Source organism: Oncorhynchus nerka, linkage group LG7, assembly GCF_034236695.1.
Source record: "Oncorhynchus nerka isolate Pitt River linkage group LG7, Oner_Uvic_2.0, whole genome shotgun sequence".
Lineage (NCBI taxonomy): Eukaryota > Metazoa > Chordata > Actinopteri > Salmoniformes > Salmonidae > Oncorhynchus > Oncorhynchus nerka.
Genome location: NC_088402.1, coordinates 74,302,267 through 74,321,225, shown reverse-complemented (window position 1 = coordinate 74,321,225; position 18,959 = coordinate 74,302,267). Strand labels below are relative to the sequence as shown.

The window sequence follows — 18,959 nt, the reverse complement described above, 5'->3', positions numbered from 1 at the left end:
TGCAATGTGGTGTGGTTATTATATAATGAATAGGTAACTATTTGATATGTTTCTTTATTAGTTAGGCCAAGGGGAGAGTGGGGTAAGTTGAACCAAAGGGTTAAGTTGAGTCACTCTTAATTCAAGCAAACCATACACAAAATTCATAATTTGACCAAATATTTAGGAAATTGTCATAATTTCATGGAGACTAAGGAAGAAACCACACAGAAAAAGTGGTAAGCAAGGTCCAAAAAAGTACATTAATTTATTGTGTTAGAGGTTTCATGATGTGTGTATCTAAACCAAAGTAGATACTTATAAGATTGTTCTATACATCAGTTGGGGTCTCTATAAGCTTCAACATGAGGTCCTTAACCTAGCATGAAAGTGCATCCTTGTAGCTGTGTGGGTGGGCTAATAGTCTAAATATTTGCCTTGGGGTAAGTTGAGTTAATAGCAAGTTGAGCAAATTGAAGTGTTTTCTTCCCAGGCATAATGCAAGGCATTATCGCTGGGATATGAGGTAACAAGTGTGTTTTTTTAAGTACAAAATCTTTATTAGGTGTTAAGCATTTTCACATTTTAGTCATTTAGCAGATGCTCTTATCCAGAGTGACTTAGGATAAAGTAGGAAAAAGTGACTTGCTCAAGTGCACATCAGCATATTTTTCACCTGGTTGGCTCGGGGATTTGAACCAGCAACCTTTCGGTTACTGTTCCAACGCTCTTAACCACAAGGCTACCTGCTTTTCTTTGTCCAGACCTCTGGCAGTCTCTATGGGGGTGCCACAGGGTTCAGTTCTCAGGCCGACTCTTTTCTCTGTATATATCAATGGATGTCGCTCTTGCTGCTGGGGATTCTCTGATCCACCTCTACGCAGACGACACCATTCTGTATACTTCTGGCCCTTCAATGGACACTGTGTTAACAAACCTCCAGACGAGCTTCAATGCCATAAACACTCCTTCCGTGGCCTCCAACTGCTCTTAAATGCAAGAAAAACTAAATGCATGCTCTTCAACCGATCGCTGCCTGCACCCACCCGACTAGCATCACTACTCTGGATGGTTCTGACTTAGAATATGTGGACAACTACAAATACCTAGGTGTCTGGTTAGACTGTAAACTCTCCTTCCAGACTCACATTAAGCATCTCCAATCCAAAATTAAATCTAGAATCAGCTTCCTATTTCACAACAAAGCCTCCTTCACTTATGCTGTTAAACATAAAACTGGCTATCTTACCGATCCTTGACTACGGCGATGTCATTTACAAAATAGCCTCCAACACTCTACTCAGCAAATTGGATGTAGTCTATCACAGTGCCATCCGTTTTGTCACCAAAGCCGCATATACTACCCAGCACTGCAACCTGTATGCTTTCGTTGGCTGGCCCTCGCTTCATATTCGTCGCAAACTCACTGGTTCCAGGTCATCTATAAGTCTTTGCTAGGTAAAGCCCCGCCTTATCTCAGCTCACTGGTCACCATAACAACACCCACCTGTAGCACGCACTCCAGCAGGTATATTTCACTCGTCTTCCCCAAAGCCAACTCCTCTTTTGGCTGCCTTTCCTTCCAGTTCTCTGATGCCAATGACTGGAACGGATTGCAAAAATCACTGAAGCTGGAGACATATCTCCCTCACTAACTTTAAGCATCAGCTGTCAGAGAAGCTTACCAATCATTGGACCTGTACACAGCCCATCTGTAAATATCCCACCCAACTACCTCATCCCCATATTGTTATTTATTTTTTTGATCCTTTGCACCCCAGTATCTCTACTTGCACATCATCTTCTGCACATCTATCACTCCAGTGTTAATGCTAAATTGTAATTATTTCGCCACTATGGCCTATTTATTGCCTTACCTACCTATCTTACTACATTTGCACACACTGTATATAGATTGTTCTATTGTGTTATTGACTGTACGTTTGTTTATCCCATGTGTAACTCTGTGTTGTTTGTGTTGCACTGCTTTGATTTATCATGGCCAGGTCGCAGTTGTAAATGAGAACTTGTTCTCAACTGGCCTACCTGGTTAAATAAAGGTGAAATAAAAAATCAAATGTTTAGGATGCTCTGGATCGATGTGAACTACAGCGTGTTCCAGTTCCCGCCAATATCCAGCAACTTTGCACAGCCATTGAAGAGAAGTGGGACAATATTCCACAGGCCACAATCAACAGCCCGATCAACTCTATGCGAAGGAGATTTGTCATGCTGCATGAGGCAAATGGTGGTCACACTAGATACTGACTGGTTTTCTGATCCACGCCCCTATCTTTTGCATATCTGTATTCCCAGTCGTGAAATCCATAGATTAGGGCCTAATGAATATATTTCAATTGACTGATTTCCTTATATGAACTGTAACTCAGTAAAGTTGTTGCATTTTTGTTCAGTGTATATTTCCATTGACAGAGTAATGCTGAATGTAAAAACATTGCTCAAATTACCACATTCTCACCTACTACAGAAATAAAGGTACTGTGTTGTGGGCTCACCAATTCTCTTCAGTCTCACCAAATATACACTGCTCAAAAAAATAAAGGGAACACTTAAACAACACAAGTCAATCACACTTCTGTGAAATCAAACTGTCCACTTAGACAGCAACACTGATTGACAATAAATGTCACATACTGTTGTGCAAATGGAATAGACAACAGGTGGAAATTATAGGCAATTAGCAAGACACCCCCAATAAAGGAGTGGTTCTGCAGGTGGTGACCACAGACCACTTCTCAGTTCCTATGCTTCCTGGCTGATGTGTTGGTCACTTTTGAATGCTGGCTGTGCTTTCACTCTAGTGGTAGCATGAGACGGAGTCTACAACCCACACAAGTGGCTCAGGTAGTGCAGCTCATCCAGGATGGCGCATCAATGTGAGCTGTGGCAAGAAGGTTTGCTGTGTCTGTCAGCGTAGTGTCCAGAGCATGGAGGCGCTACCAGGAGACAGGCCAGTACATCAGGAGACGTGGAGGAGGCCGTAGGAGGGCAACAACTCAGCAGCAGGACCGCTACCTCCACCTTTGTGCAAGGAGGAGCACTGCCAGAGCCCTGCACCTCCAGCAGGCCACAAATGTGCATGTGTCTGCTCAAACGGTCCGAAACAGACTCCATGAGAGTGGTATGAGGGCCCGACGTCCACAGGTGGGGGTTGTGCTTACAGCCCAACACCGTGCAGGACGTTTGGCATTTTCCAGAGAACACCAAGATTGGCAAATTCGCCACTGGCTCCCTGTGCTCTTCACAGATGAAAGCAGGTTCACACTGAGCACATGTGACAGATGTGACAGAGTCTGGAGACGCCTTGGAGAACGTTCTGCTGCCTGCAACATCCTCCAGCATGACCGGTTTGGTGGTGGGTTAGTCATGGTGTGGGGTGGCATTTCTTTGGGGGGCCGCACAGCCCTCCATGTGCTCGCCAGAGGTAGCCTGACTGCCATTAGGTACCGAGATGAGATCCTCAGACCCCTTGTGAGACCATATGCTGGTGCGGTTGGCCCTGGGTTCCTCCTAATGCAAGACAATGCTAGACCTCATGTGGCTGGAGTGTGTCAGCAGTTCCTGCAAGAGGAAGGCATTGATGCTATAGACTGGCACGCCCGTTCCCCAGACCTGAATCCAATTGAGCACATCTGGGACATCATGTCTCGCTCCATCCACCAATGCCACGTTACACCACAGACAGTCCAGGAGTTGGCGGATGCTTTAGTCCAGGTCTGGGAAGAGATCCCTCAGGAGACCATCCGCCACCTCATCAGGAGCATGCCCAGGCGTTGTAGGGAGGTCATACAGGCACGTGGAGGCCACACACACTACTGAGCCTCATTTTGACTTGTTTTAAGGACATTACATCAAAGTTGGATCAGCCTGTAGTGTGGTTTTCCACTTTAATTTTGAGTGTGACTCCAAATCCAGACCTCCATGGGTTGATAGATTTGATTTCCATTGATCATTTTTGTGTGATTTTGTTGTCAGCACATTCAACTATGTAAAGAAAAAGGTATTTCATAAGAATATTTCATTCATTCAGATCTAGGATGTGTTATTTTAGTGTTTAGTGTTTTTTTGAGCAGTGTATTACACATACAAGATCACAGGGGGTGCCACTTGTTCCGTTTTAGCAGTCTGCTCTGTGCCAGCTTCATTGGCTGGGCCCCATGACCTTATACTTTGGTACATTCACAGATGGATTATTAGAAGCAATTGCTATTATGTGTCTTCAGTGTTGGGGAAGCTACTCTGAAAATATAGTTTACCAAGCTACCGATATCTTTACATTGACAGAAGTTAAGCTACACCAAAGCTACCCTAAAATATAGTTTACGTAACTAAAGTAACTTTGAAAAAATAGTCCACTGCATTCAAACTACTTCATGAAAAATGTTCATATGTAAATCTGAAATGTCAATGACTCCAAATTGCAAAAACAGATCACTTTGAGGTAATATGGTAACAACAATGTGTAATTTAGCCTATTAAAACACTATGTTTCAGGTGAGAATTGTGCAGGTATGATCCCGGAAAATAAAGGACATTTTCTACTTCACCCATATTTTATTTTAGCAAAAAAAGTAGTTTGTAGTTCCACTAGTTAGCTACACTGCTACATGGCAACAACAACTAAAAACTACTGAAAACACTACCTATATTTTAATTTAGTTCAACTACCACCAAGCTAAATGTATTGCTAAATGTAGTTTACTTACTAGTTCAACTACATGTAGCTAGTTCACTACTCCCCAATACTGATCTTCTTGCAATGACTAAATATCTAGGCCTAGTTCATGACAGCCCTGCCACCGACCAATGTTGTTCAACTTATCTGATAACGTCCTATAATTTAAACAGCTGTAGTCTATGTTAGGCTGTATTTGATCTTAAACCGAGACTATTTTCTTTCATAAATGTAGGTTTATTGTTTAGACTTGAACCTAGGCTATATATGCAACGGCTTTTCTCAGGTATGTTGAACTTTTTTGCACACTTCACAAGCAGTTTAACCATTTAGCAGAATAACATTTACCATAACACAGCTCTGGCTAGCAAAACGAAAGAACCCAAATTTTATCCCAAAATTATCTAAAAATGCTACTTTCTTGGCACATTCGTTTTTGTCTACGTGTACGAAGTGCTGATCGACAAACAAAAGACAACACTATACGACTGCCATCCAATTGTGTCGTGTGCATCACAGGGCACGCCTCCCCTGTCCTCGCTCTCACTGCCAAATTGTGCATGCTGTCCGGACAGAAGCATCAGTGTTGTTTGCTGCGATAGACGTTTCACTCAGATTTTGGGGGTTTATTTTTGTACTTTCTTGATCGGAGCGCTCATAATATGAAGAATATGACGCTACGAAAGCTTAAAAAAGTAAACTCCAGTGATCCATCTGGTAGACTTTCGAGTCCGGACGATATTTACTTTCCGTCCTCAAAGTCAGACAGTTGTAAAACTATGGATTTACCAACTAATTCGGAAGTGTATAATTACAAGACTTTGGCTTACTCTGGTGGAACGTTGCCAAGGAACTTCAGAAAGGTGTGTAATCCTCTTTAACTTTATCACTTTCACTTGCTCCTTCAATCAAGTAATCTAGCATAATAGACACATCAATGAAAGCACATAATTTCAGTTAGCCAAATACAGTGTCACTTGCCCGTAAAGTACAGAGGCCAGCGGATACGCTCAATATTTGAATATGGATTTCCTTGTGGCTTCTCACACGAGCACATACATTGATGTCTGTTGTTCATTATGAGTGGAGACATTAGCCTATCTGTGACGACATTTTATTAAATTAGAAATAGCAGTGTGAGTATTTGTGACCTTTTGTCAGAGCCCGACATGGATGCCCTGTTGCATCTGTTCCCCATTTTGATATAAACTTTGTATAAATGTTGACACACACTGAAGCAAAAACACATGGTGTCCACTTGTCACGTACTAAAGCGTGCCCCTTCCTGACCACAGGACCACCCACACATTACTCTTTGAGTGCCACACTCCAGACTCCCTATTGATTCAGTGCAATCTAACCATTTCATAATGTTTCTGCATTGAGAAATTAGTTTGGCATCAAATTAGTATTTATAGGCAGGCAAACATAATGTACTGTGGCTGAACATGGCCTCACAAGGAACAGTGCTGACTTTACTAGTGAATTAACATGGCCACACATCATCATAATCTGAGAATGTACTGTGATGTAGACTGGTAAAACTGTTATTATGGGAAGTGTGTGTGTGTGTGTGTGTGTGTGTGTGTGTGTGTGTGACACAACAGCATTGGTTGTCCCAGTTCTGTAGTGTTACTGTACTGTCTTAGGAGGCCAGCCAGAGTTATGTGGAGGCCTCCTTTGTACATCTCATCATCATCTGGAGCCTAGGACCACAACAGGGCATTGTGCAGGGGACCCTGCTCTGCTCCTACCACCCCCATGGGTCTCTCTCTGGGTACTTGGGAATAAATGAAGTCATTGAGGGGCCCAGGACAATTCTGGCAGTGTAAATATATATTGTTAAAAAACTACATTTTAATACCCAATGAGGCAGTGACACAAAGTGCCCTTTCATAGGGGCCACATTTAAAATAATTGAGGTAGAACAGAGGTGAATTGATTGTAGTGTAGGCTAAATACGGTAAGGGATGTAGTGTAAGAGATACTTGTAAAGTGTAGGGTGGAGGTTTGGGTCTCCCAAAGTCCCAATTTGGTTTGGGGTTTCCCTCAATGCAGGGATTGTGCCAAGAGGCCCAAGGCTCCAATCCATACACACGTCTTGTGTGTCTACATTCTGAATGTAACCTGTAGAAATGGGGAGATATATTTTTTATCATTATCAGAAAAAACAGAAAGGCACAGTTTGGTTTGATCAGCAGTCTGGGCATCACAAGTCAGTGGACTCCGATGTAGATAATTAAATATAGATGTCCAAAACCTCTCCTGTGACTAATGACAGTAAATAGGGTCAACCGAGAGCAGACAGTCAGACACAGACATACTGGTTTTATCTGTAATGGTTTCTTACCCATGTTTTGGTTCAGTAGCTTGAACACAAACATAGACACCAAACACACACAACATGCCTCAGGAGGACTTGGTGGACAAGACACATAAGCGAGAGTTTGAGGTATGTTCTGCAAACCTGGCCTACGTAGGTAGGAAGAAAATCCCCTTTGCGTACAGTGTGATTTCTGTTTGAACCTTTAGACACCTGTCTTTGGTTGTTATTTCATGTCCGTCATGTTTTCTCGTCACAGAATGGTGGGCTGCAGAAGAGGAATCCCCTGACTCAGACCACAGAGCCACGGAGGTAAGGCAAACAGTCATCTCTCCCCCTGGCATCAGTTACAGGACACATCTGCCTTTCTGTCACTTCTCACTCTTGACTGTGGTGAAGGAAAGCATATATCATACACAGAATGCCAGAACAGCATTAGTAAACCCTTTCATTCACAACAGACTCAAATGATGCGTGTTACAGTGGGCTACTTTCAGAGTAATTTGAGTAGGCCTCTCAGCTTTTGGGAGGATTGAATGGAGTGAGTTACAGAAATTCAGCAGTACAGTAACCTTTTGTATTTGCGGTTATTACTATTTACGGAGCGACTTCTCTGGACCCCTCTTCCCGACAGCGAAAGGTCTGAAACGTCTGTACTTTAGGCACAGTCTCTGCTCTACTTGTTTGGCTGCTTAGAGAACAGGCTACTCTGGTGAATGTTGCAAGTTTAATAAAGTTAGATCAAATCTGAATGTCTGCAAGATCACAATGATAGTATTCCACATAACAGAACCAAATATAATGGCATGGTATAATGTTATTCTAAGACAAAACACCACCTCATTTCTGAAGAGATTTTAGGTTGATTGTGCGAATGGTTGCATTTTTTTCTCGTGGCCAAAACTCAACAGCATGTGCCACTAGGAAAAATATGCTTTTTTTTTATTGAAACTAAACACAGGTATGCTACAGTTTGTTAACATCTGCTCAAAAATTATTTCACTGTACATAAATAAGGATACTTGAAACAACACTGTATAACTCAAGATCTGAACATGTATCCCCATGAAACTGATTGAGATCAATGGTTGGCATGCAGATGCTGCATGGTCATTTCACCGATAAAACTTGTATAATGATCATTTACGATTGACAATAATTTGTGTGTGAGAATCGCATGCACAGAACGTGATTCAGCTCTGGAGGGGATTCTGAGGGACTGGATGGTTATCTACGGATCCTACTATTTGACATTCTAGTGTATTATGCATTTTTATATAATTTATAGATGTTTTGATGTGGAGGGGACACTGTAAACCACTGCCCAGTTAGACCTTTGGACATGTGACCTTTCATGACGCAAAGAGGTTTTTAGAAACAAAAGAGTGCTTGTCACGTTTTGGGGAACAGAAGCATCTGGTCATGTAATTTAGATCTATGTCATGTTACTGTAGCAGGACTGTAGTTATTTTCATAGTAGAAAATAGATAGCCAGAGTGCAATGGAGTGCTCTCCATAGATACTCTCCATAGATACTATAGATACTATTTCATTGTATAACATTTTCTATGAGAATGAGCTTCAGTGCCTTCAGAAAGTATTCATATCCCTTCATTTTTTCTCTCCACCATTTGTTGTTACAGGCTGAATGTAAAATGGATTAAATTTAGATATTTTTGTCACAGGCCTACACACAATATCCCATAATGTCAAAGTGGAATTATGTTTTTGAAATTAACACATTCATTAAAAATGACAAGCTGAAATTTCAGTCAATAAGTATTCAACCCCTTTGTTATGGCAAGCCTAAATAAGTTCAAGAGTAAAAATGTGCTTAACAAGGCACATCATAAGTTGCATGGACTCACTGTGTGCAAGTGTTTAACATGATATTTGAATGACTACCTCATCTCTTTACCCACACGTACAATGATCTGTAATGGTCCCTCAGTCAAGCAGTGAATTACAAGCACAGTTTCAACCACAAAATCCAGGGGTGTTTTTCAATGCCTTGCAAAGAAGGGCACCTATTGCTAGATGAAAAAGCAGACATTGAATATCCCTTTGAGCATGGTGAAGTTATTAATTACACTTTGTATGGGGTATCAATACACCCAGTCACTACAAAGATACAGGTGTCCTTCCTAACTCAGTTTCCGGAAAGGAAGGAAACTGCTCAGGGATTTCACCATGAGGCCAATGGTGACTTTAAAACAGAGTTTAATGGCTGTAATTGAAGCTGAGGATGGATCAACAACATTGTAGTTACTCCACAATACTAACTAGAGGTCGATCGATTAATCAGAATGGCCTATTTTATTTAGGGCCGATTTCAAGTTTTCATAACAATTGGCAATCAGCATTTTTGGATGCAGATTATGGCCGATTACATTGCACTCCACGAGGAGACTGCGTGGCAGGCTGACCACCTGTTACGCTAGTGCAACAAGGAGCCAAAGTAACTTGCTAGCTAGCATTAAATTTATCTTATAAAAAACAATGAACCTTAACATAATCACTAGTTAAACTAGTAATATCATCAACCATGTGTAGTTAACTAGCCTTTCCTGCGTTGCATATCATCAATGCGGTGCCTGTTAATTTATCATCGAATCACAGGCTACTTCGCCAAACGTGTGGTGATTTGACAAGCGCATACGTGAAAAAAGCACTGTCGTTGCACCAATGTACCTAACCATAAACATCAATGCCTTTCTTAAAATCAATACACAAGTACATATTTTTAAACCTGCATATTTAGTTAAAATAAATTCATGTTGGCCTCCCGGGTGGCGCAGTGGTTAAGGGCGCTGTACTGCAGCGCCAGCTGTACCACCAGAGACTCTGGGTTTGTGCCCAGGCTCTGTCGTAACCGGCCGCGACCGGGAGGTCCGTGGGGCGACGCACAATTGGCCTAGCGTCGTCCGGGTTTGGTCGGGTTTGGTCGGTAGGGATATCCTTGTCTCATCGCGCACCAGTGACTCCTGTGGCGGGCCGGGCGCAGTGCGCGCTAACCAAGGTTGCCAGGTGCACGGTGTTTCCTCCGACACATTGGTGCAGCTGGCTTCCGGGTTGGATGCGCGCTGTGTTAAGAAGCAGTGCGGCTTGGTTGGGTTGTGTATCGGAGGACGCATGACTTTCAACCTTCGTCTCTCCGGAGCCCGTACGGGAGTTGTAGTGATGAGACAAGATAGTAGCTACTAAGCAATTGGATACCACGAAATTGGGGAGAAAAAGTGCAAAAATGTTAAATATATATATTTTTTAATCATGTTAGTAGGCAATATTAACTAGGGAAATTGTGTCACTTCTCTTGCGTTCTGTGCAAGCAGAGTCCGAGTATATGCAGCAGTTTGGGCCGCCTGGCTCGTTACGAACTGTGTGAAGACCATTTCTTCCTAACAAAGACCAGAATTGTACATAATTATGACATAACATTGAAGGTTGTGCAATGTAACAGCAATATTTAGACTTAAGGAGAAGAATAAACGCTTTGTTTTCGAAATGATAGTTTCCGGATTTGACCATAGGTCATTACTAAGGCTCGTATTTCTTTGTGTTTATTATATTATAATTAAGTCTATGATTTGATAGAGCAGTCTGACTGAGCGGTGGTAGGCAGCAGCAGGCCCATAAGCGTTCATTCAAACAGCACTTTCCTACGTTTGCCAGCAGCTCTTCACAATGCTTGAAGCACAGCGCTGTTTATGACTTCAAGCCTATCAACTCCCGAGATTAAGCTGGTAACACTATAGTGCCTATAAGAACATCCAATAGTCAAAGGTAAATTAAATACAAATGGTATAGAGAGAAATAGTCCTATAATTCCTATAATAACTACAAATTGTAACTTCTTAACTGGGAATATTGAAGACTCATGTTAAAAGGAAAGCTTTCATATGTTCTGAGCAAGGAACTTAAACGTTAGCATTTTTACATGGCACATATTGCACGTTTACTTTCTTCTCCAACACTGTTTTTGCATTATTTAAACCAAATTGAACATGTTTCATTATTTATTTGAGACTAAATAGATGTTATTTATGTATTATATTAAGGTTAAATATTATTACATGTGTATATATATATATATATATATATATGCAAAGAAAGAAAAAGCTTTTAGAGAATACAAATATTCCAAAACGTGCATCCTGTTTGCAACACGGCACTAAAGTAATACTGCAATTAATACAAAGTGTTGTATTGGATTTGCTCCAAACATAACACATTACTGAGTAACTCTCCATATTTTCAAGCCTAGTGGTAGCTGCATCATGTTATGGGTACGCTTGTAATCGATAAGGACTGGGAAGTTTTTCAGGATAAAAAATAAACTGTAGGAGCTAAGGAAAGGCAAAATTCTAGAGGAAAACCTGGTTCAGCCTGCTTTCTAACACTGGGAGATGAATTCGCCTTTCAGCAGGACAATAACCTAAAACACAAGGCCAAATATATGCTGGAGTTGCAGACCAAGAAGACAGTAAAGTTTCTTGAGTGGCCAAGTTAGTTTTGACTTAAATCTCTGGCAAGACCTGAAAATAGTAGTCTAGTAATGATCAACAACTAATTTGGAGTTTGAAGAATTTTGGAAAGAATAATGTGTAAAATGTTGCACATTCCAGGTGTGGAAAGCTCTTAGAGACTTACCCAGAAAGACTCAGCTGTAATTGCTGCAAAAGGTGCTTCTACAAAGTATTCACTCAGATGTGTGAATGCTTATGTAAATGATGTATTTCTGTATTACATTTTCAATAAATTATAAAAAATGTATACAAAAATGTTTTAACTTTATCATTGTGTGTAGATTGGTGATAAAATAAAAATATGTAATCCATTTTGAATTCAGGTTGTATCACAAAATGTGGAATATGTCAAAGGGTATGAATACTTTCTGAAGACACTGATGTGCACCAGGTGGTGATGTCGCCAGTCACAATTGACACGTGGCTCAATACTGTAAGTAAATGAAAACTCATTTCAAACTCATTTAATCATGGCCACATTTTTATTTTGTATTTTAGAGAAATGATCCTGGAGAAGAAGGATGAGGAGACGTTTGGCTTTGAGATTCAGGTAAGAGGATAATAGACGTGGGAGGTGGTATGGTACGGGGGATTTCTGGATTTCTAAGGGTCATTTAACAGGATTTTCCTTCTCTCTCATGTTCACATTAACGCTGATGAGATTTGTTCTCTCCAACCATGTGGATGATTTCACCCCATAAATCAAATAAGATTTAGTGGAGTGTGTGCATGTGTTGAAAGCATCAAAGGTCGCCATCATATCTGTCAAATATAGGGAGAAATGTATCCGTGAGCCTCATACTCACAGTATAAGGCTCTGATGTATCCCATAACTTTTTATTTAACCTTTATTTAACTAGGCAAGTCAGTTGAGAACAAATTCTTATTTACAATGACGGCCTACACCAGCCAAACCCGGACGACGCTGGGCCAATTGTGCACCGCCCTATGAGACTCCCAATCACGTCTGGTTGTGATACAGCCTGGATTCCAACCAGTGTGTCTGTAGGGATACCTCTACCACTGAGATGCAGTGCCTTAGACCACTGCACCACTCAGGACTTGATATGAGAGAGGGCGTTTTTTTTCTCTTGCTTTTTTTCTTTTGGGACCTTTTTTTAAATCTGTATGGTTTTGTCAAATCTTCTCACTGCTGCGTGTCGTGTCAGACAGTCTACTATATTCCGATCCCTCGAGGACACTGTAAACAGTCAGATTTCTGCCTTCATTATTTGTCCGAGCTCCCTCCTCTCTGTCCCCGCAGCGCTTCTTCACAGTGCACCACTTGTTGTCAGACAGCCTTATCTCTAAAGAGAGGATGCCGGCCAAAGTAAGGGCCATGAAATGATCATTTCCATAGCACTGCTTATATTTAGTGTTGGGATGGAGGTCCCTCTTTTCCTGCTTGGCCCTGTTCTTTAGGAAGTGTGGTCAGAGACAGGAGAGCTGGATGGCTTTAGGATCCTGTGCTTTTTCCATCATGTCGCTGGACTTCACCAGGCAGTCACCAGTTCTCCCATTCCTTTAGCTTTGAGTGCTGTGGGGATAATGTCAGTATCAACTATGTAAATGTATAGTTAGAGTTGGATTTGCATCTCTAGGGTCATTTGCATGTTTGGTTTCTGTGGAAGGCCCTTGGGACTGGGAAGGTAGGGAGAATACTCACATTATTTCACATATGTTTCTAGATGGGTGGTTGTACACCCCAGTAGATGGCATTTGAAATTATTTACTGGCTGTGGAATTGTCACAATTTTGTCACTGTCAGCTAATGTCTCAACTGACAAGCAAGTCCGTGAAAGCTCTGAGTTTAAACGTCACCTCGGGATAACACTCCGTCAGACAGCAGTGGAATGTGATTCACTTGACAGGAAAACTTAAGGGGAAGTCTGGCTGTGGTTGTTTGTCATATTTGCCTCCAAGACAGAAACTGTCATGTGAATCAATCTAAGAAAGATTGTCAACAAAATGGTGATAGTGTGGAAAATGTTTACTTGTCAGTTTTGGTCCCAATAGTGCTGGTTTACCTTTTTATCTCTCTGCAGTATGAGGACAGGGAATGGTTTTTAATGTCACTGGTAAACCATAATAGAATTTGTCTGATTTGTTCTAACCAAATTTGTTGATAAAGGTCCTTGCTCATGAAGAGACTGCTTTTAACATCCTTTTTCTGATGGACTATGATAGAGGGCTGTATTAGTTTTTGATTAACCACGCAAATGGGGCTTCTTTTTTTGCATATAAACTGATGTTATCTCTCTTCTGTTTGAGTCTCTGTTCAAGGTTGTCTGTCTTGCTGCTTCGTTGTCAGCCAATGTTATCTAATCTGTTGTATAAAACTGGGTTTGTCTGACAGTCCTCACCAGTCAGGCCTTCAAATGTGGACTACAAATATTCCAAAAGAATTTGGAAGAGGTGCCCTAGGCTTCCCTGTACCATGAACTGTCTTCAAAGTTTCAAATGCCTTTGTCTGTTAAGTAGCAAGGCATAGCGCTTTAGGTATCAACCTCAGGCATACTGTCTGTAAAGAGAATTACTAAGTGTTTGTGATGGGAAATTACCAATGATTTTGAACACGATGCAATGTTTCTGATAATTGTTAACATAATTTCTCCCATGTCTTGCACCCAATTGTTCCTAAGTATATATTTATTTGACGTGGGAGGTGTAATAATAATTGTAACTTATTCTCCTCATTTCCTTTTTCCAGACATATGGGCTGCACCACCAGGACCAGAACTCTGTGGAGATGTGCACATTTGTGTGCAAGGTTCACGACGACAGCCCCGCCCAACAAGCCGGACTCAAAGTCGGTAAGTGGAACTGAAAACCCCGGTTCATTAGGGTCTTTTGAACAGCTTTTAAGTGCATTTGACACATGCATGACCTGCCTTTACTGAAAATGGACCTCACGGGAAGAATAAAGGACAGGTGGTTTTGATAAGTCCTGTCCCTTTCTTGTTTGCCAGCCAGGATGGTAGTCGTCCCTAAGTAAACACGTGAACAAATGAGTTTCAGTCGGCTGTTTAGGGATGTTCAAATACAAACAAAAAAATGTGCCTACTCATTTTCCAGTCAAACACTATAGGGAGAGATTATTTCAGCAAACATCATGCAGGTCAACTCCCTTGTCTCCGTTGCCGCCTTGCCGGATACAATAACTCAAATGCATACAATGATTTGGCCATGTCTATTTTTATCTCTTTTTTTATTTCATCAATTTCTCAATTTCCTCTTTAGTCTGAAACATTATTTCTCAAAAATACCTCAGACAGAAGCCTTTGCCAATTTTTTAAAACGTTTAAAAAATAATACATTTTACGCCCATTCTATCAGAAACAATAGTGAAAGAAGAAATTGTATATTCTCACATTTTAATTTCTCTAAACCTGATACTAGAGTATTATTCATCTCGGAGAGAGAAGGAGCTCTAGAGGCAGGGCCAAATTTAAACCAGACCTAGACAGACTTCTCTACCCATCTGAAACTAATAACAAACAATCTAATACACTTGCAATACTTCAACAATAACAGATAGAGTAACATACACATGCTTGAATAATATTTTTCAGGCTGTTTTGAAATGAGGAAAAGTGGTTAACAGCAGCAGTGGCCTGCCGTGACCACACAGCCAGGGTTTAGGCTAGAAACAGTGTCTGTATCACACATGAGCTGCTCCATAAACCACTGACACTAGCGGGATCAAACCAGTCTCAGTAGACCACAGCTAGGATAAAACCACACTGGAATTAACTGGGTCTGTTTTTGTTAACATGCATGTTGTTTGTGTGCACAGGGGACACCATCGCTAGTGTGAACGAGACCAGCGTGGATGGATATCTACACAAGGAGATTGTTCAGCAAATCAGGGCCTCTGGGAACTCCATTAGGTAAGCAGAGTTCAATGGGAAAGAGAACTGGACTGGTTGTCGACGGTAACAACTTAATTGCTCCACTTTTTGTATTGACCTTATTCAGATCGGTCTATTAAGAGTTCCTTGTGTTCTATGACCATTTTTCAATAATTTTTAGTGTTGTTTTGATACTGATACATCTTTGATCTTCTTGGTTGGACAATGTTGCGGTCCAAAGTACAAAATCACACAGAATTGATAATGGGGTCATTATCTATCGACTGAGAAGCAGGTTTGTGTTTTTCGTCATGAATCTTGTTCTGGAGCCTGCTCTGCAGTGGTTACTAGCTGGAATAGCCACAGTCATAAAATCTGATTTTTAAGCCTAAGCTTAACCACACTGCTAACCTTAATGCCTAACCCTAAATCAAGACCATTCATTTTTATAATATAGCCAATTTTGACTTTGCAGCTGGCCAATCTAAAGGGAAAGGTGGATACCTAGTCAGTTGTACAACTGAATGCATTCAACTGAAATGTGTCTTCCGCATTTAACCCAACACCTCTGAACTCCTTTAAATAGCTACCATACAATCGATGTACCATGGATGTACTCTAAACAATTTGTTTGCACACCAAAGTTGCCTGGAGGCAAGTCATTTCCCTTTTTTCATATGCAGAATTAACTTTCTCAGTGTTAAATTGGAACCATACTCTTGTTCTCTTTGTCTGCTTGTAAACGATGAAAGTCCTATTAGAATCGGGCCCCGTTTATAAACTCAGAAGTCAACTCTATAAGAGTGAAGTTAACCACACAAAAGGCCCAGTGCATGCCTCTTGTCTTATTATAGACTTTGTCTAATTATTCTTGCCTCTAGTAAACATACAGGCCTACTGAACTATTAAGAGAGAGCTTGTTTCAGGCCAGTAAAAACAAGAAACACCCTAGAGGTGCACCAGTTGCCAAAGTTGAGTGGGTGTCTTGAAACGTGATACCTTCTGAAGCTTTCTCCCCTACTTGCAAATTGTTGAGCCTAGACTAGCATGTTAGGGTCTCCTATATAAGAGCTTTTTCACAGCTACTTCTGAAGTTCCTTTCTGTTCTTAGTTGGGTCCAGAGTATGCTGTGAATCCTTAGTCTCCTTGTTTTGTGGCTCTCTGGCCTTCCTGTGTCTGAATGAACAACATTGCTGTGTCTTTCCTTAGGCTGGAAACAGTGTACAGCGACTCCATTCGAAAAGCAGAACTGGAGGCCAGGCTTCAGTATCTAAAGGTGAACATCTCTTCCTATTCCCCTCTGTAGCAAACCTGTGGTGTTGCTAGCTTCAACACAAATGGTTATCCTGTGGGGTGTGACAACAACCATAGGAGTTGAGTATACAGCACAAACAGATCTGGGACCAGGCAAGTGTGTCACTGGGATCAGACGGACAGTGTAGTGAAAAGCCTATAGCCAGCAGACAGAAAGTACAGTACTCTCACCAGACTAATCCCTTTACCACCTGTTTTTTTCCTCTTCTCCCACCTGTTTCAGGACTAGCAGCTGCAATGCGCTTACATAATGCTGTGTGAACACCGTGAATGAGAGTAGACACATAGTTATATTCTTACTTTACACTTGGCTGGTAAAAAGGACACTTTTAATGTGTGAAGATAAGTGGCTTTCCTCAAGATGATGGCTGCTGTCCCCAAGCGGCTACAAATTGAAATCACACAAATTATCACCTTTTCTCATTTTTATGCATTTTCTTTCATCAGCAAACCCTACATGAGAAATGGGATGAATACAGATCTTTGATGACGCAAGAGCAGAGGCTGGTTCATGGTAAGTCATTCATTTATGTTGATGTATATCAAATCAAATCACATTTTATTAGTCACATGCGCCGAATACAACAGGTGTAGACTTTACAGTGAAATGCTTACTTATAATCCCCTAACCAACAATGCAGTTTAAAAATATGAATAAGAAATAAAAGGAACAAGTAATTAAAGAGCAGCAGTAAAATAACAATAGCGAGACTATATACTGGGGGTACAATTACAGAGTCAATGTGCGGGAGCACCGGTTAGTCGAGGTAATATGACCTCAGGTAAATTAATTTAAAGTCAATTTAAGATGTATGCTAAACCAGTGATGTCCATTGTAACACTCTTTCCCTGTGTCCTCTAGGTATAGTGATGAGTGATGCTGCTATCTATGAGTCCCTGGAGTCTGCAGGGGTATACGGTAGTCTGGGTACCCCGAGCCCGGCCGCCCTGCGTGCCCTCCGCTGCACCGGCAGCACCAGCAGCAGTGCCAGCCACCTGAGTGCCACCATGGAGGAGGACCCACTCTACCAGACCTGTCTGTACCAGAGGCAGGGCGACCACCTCAACGATGCCAATGGTGACCTCACCAGCAGCACAGAGAAAGACAAACAGAAACCAGAACAGGAGAAGCCTCCACAGGGTAAGCAGAGACTGATCCGCCCTGCCAGTGAGCTCTTCACCTCAGCCAAGACCCACCTGACCCGCAGCTCCAGCACACGCAGCTACCTGAGGGCTTCCAACAATAACTCTTCATCAGCACCAGGGGAGAAAGCACAAACGGGAGGGTTCAGCTCGCTACAGAGGAAACCCAAACAGAAGAGCTTCCGCCGACACCTCCTCAAGTTCATCCCTGGACTGAACAGAGGCATGGAGGAGGAGAGCAAGCTCTGAGAACTAAATGGACTAAACACCCGAAGAACTAGACTCTTTTCGACCCAAAGACTTAATATTGCCTCTGACTCAATCTTAACATCCAAAGATTTCAACTAGTGCCACAGAGACCAAATGTATCGATCTGTCCAGAAATACCTTTGTACTTGTTCAGATGACTACGCATTTGACCCAGAGGAACCAATCGTCCTTTGAGTTCTGAAGCACACTCCAATTTGAGGAGACACCTGTACATACTGTACCTTGGTTACTGTTTCCATAGTTCATAAGTTATTTATTTATTTTTGATTAGTTTGACCTATGTACAGAATGAAGGATTTTGTTTTTGTGTTTTAATTTAGTTTTGTCATCATGACAGTTGAAAATAAATGCCCCATATCTTCACATATTATTGTTTTGTGAGAGACATTTGTTACTGTTTTTGTACCAGTTTGATCTGGTGTTTTCTTGCCAAAAATATCTGCAAATAAATGTGTGGCATTTTGATTTGCCTTGCTTGATTTATAATGAATACTTTGTTCCTTGGAGTACATGTGACTGTCTTCTCCACAGCTGTTCTAAGAAGTTGCAGTTGATCTTTCACTCTCAACCGTGAAGGCATTATTTTTATATATATATCCCACACACACTACCGTTCAAAAGTTTGGGGTCACTTAGAAATGTCCTTGTTTTTGAAAGAACCCAATTTTTTTGGTCCATTAAAATAACATCAAATTGATCAGAAATACAGTCTAGACATTCTTAATGTTATAAATGAGTATTGTAGGTGGAAAGGGCTGATTGTACGCCTTTGTCGCTATTCCATTAAAAACAGAGGCCCATTATCAGCAACCATCATTCCTGTGTTCCAATGTCACGATATGTTAGCTTATCCAAGT

The 18,959-nt window shown here is 41.3% G+C and overlaps 1 protein-coding gene across 1 annotated transcript; it reads left to right on the top strand.

Moving 5' to 3' along the window:
• Positions 1–5,208: 5,208 nt before the first annotated feature.
• On the top strand, positions 5,209–18,567 carry LOC115132391 (general receptor for phosphoinositides 1-associated scaffold protein-like). The gene is made up of 8 exons (XM_029664994.2): positions 5,209–5,538; positions 7,258–7,310; positions 12,023–12,074; positions 14,235–14,337; positions 15,321–15,414; positions 16,585–16,651; positions 17,137–17,203; positions 17,552–18,567. The coding sequence occupies exons 1-8, from the start codon at positions 5,338–5,340 to the stop codon at positions 18,079–18,081; spliced, it is 1,167 nt and encodes a 388-aa protein (XP_029520854.1). The 5' UTR covers positions 5,209–5,337; the 3' UTR covers positions 18,082–18,567.
• The last annotated feature ends 392 nt before the right edge of the window (positions 18,568–18,959 follow it).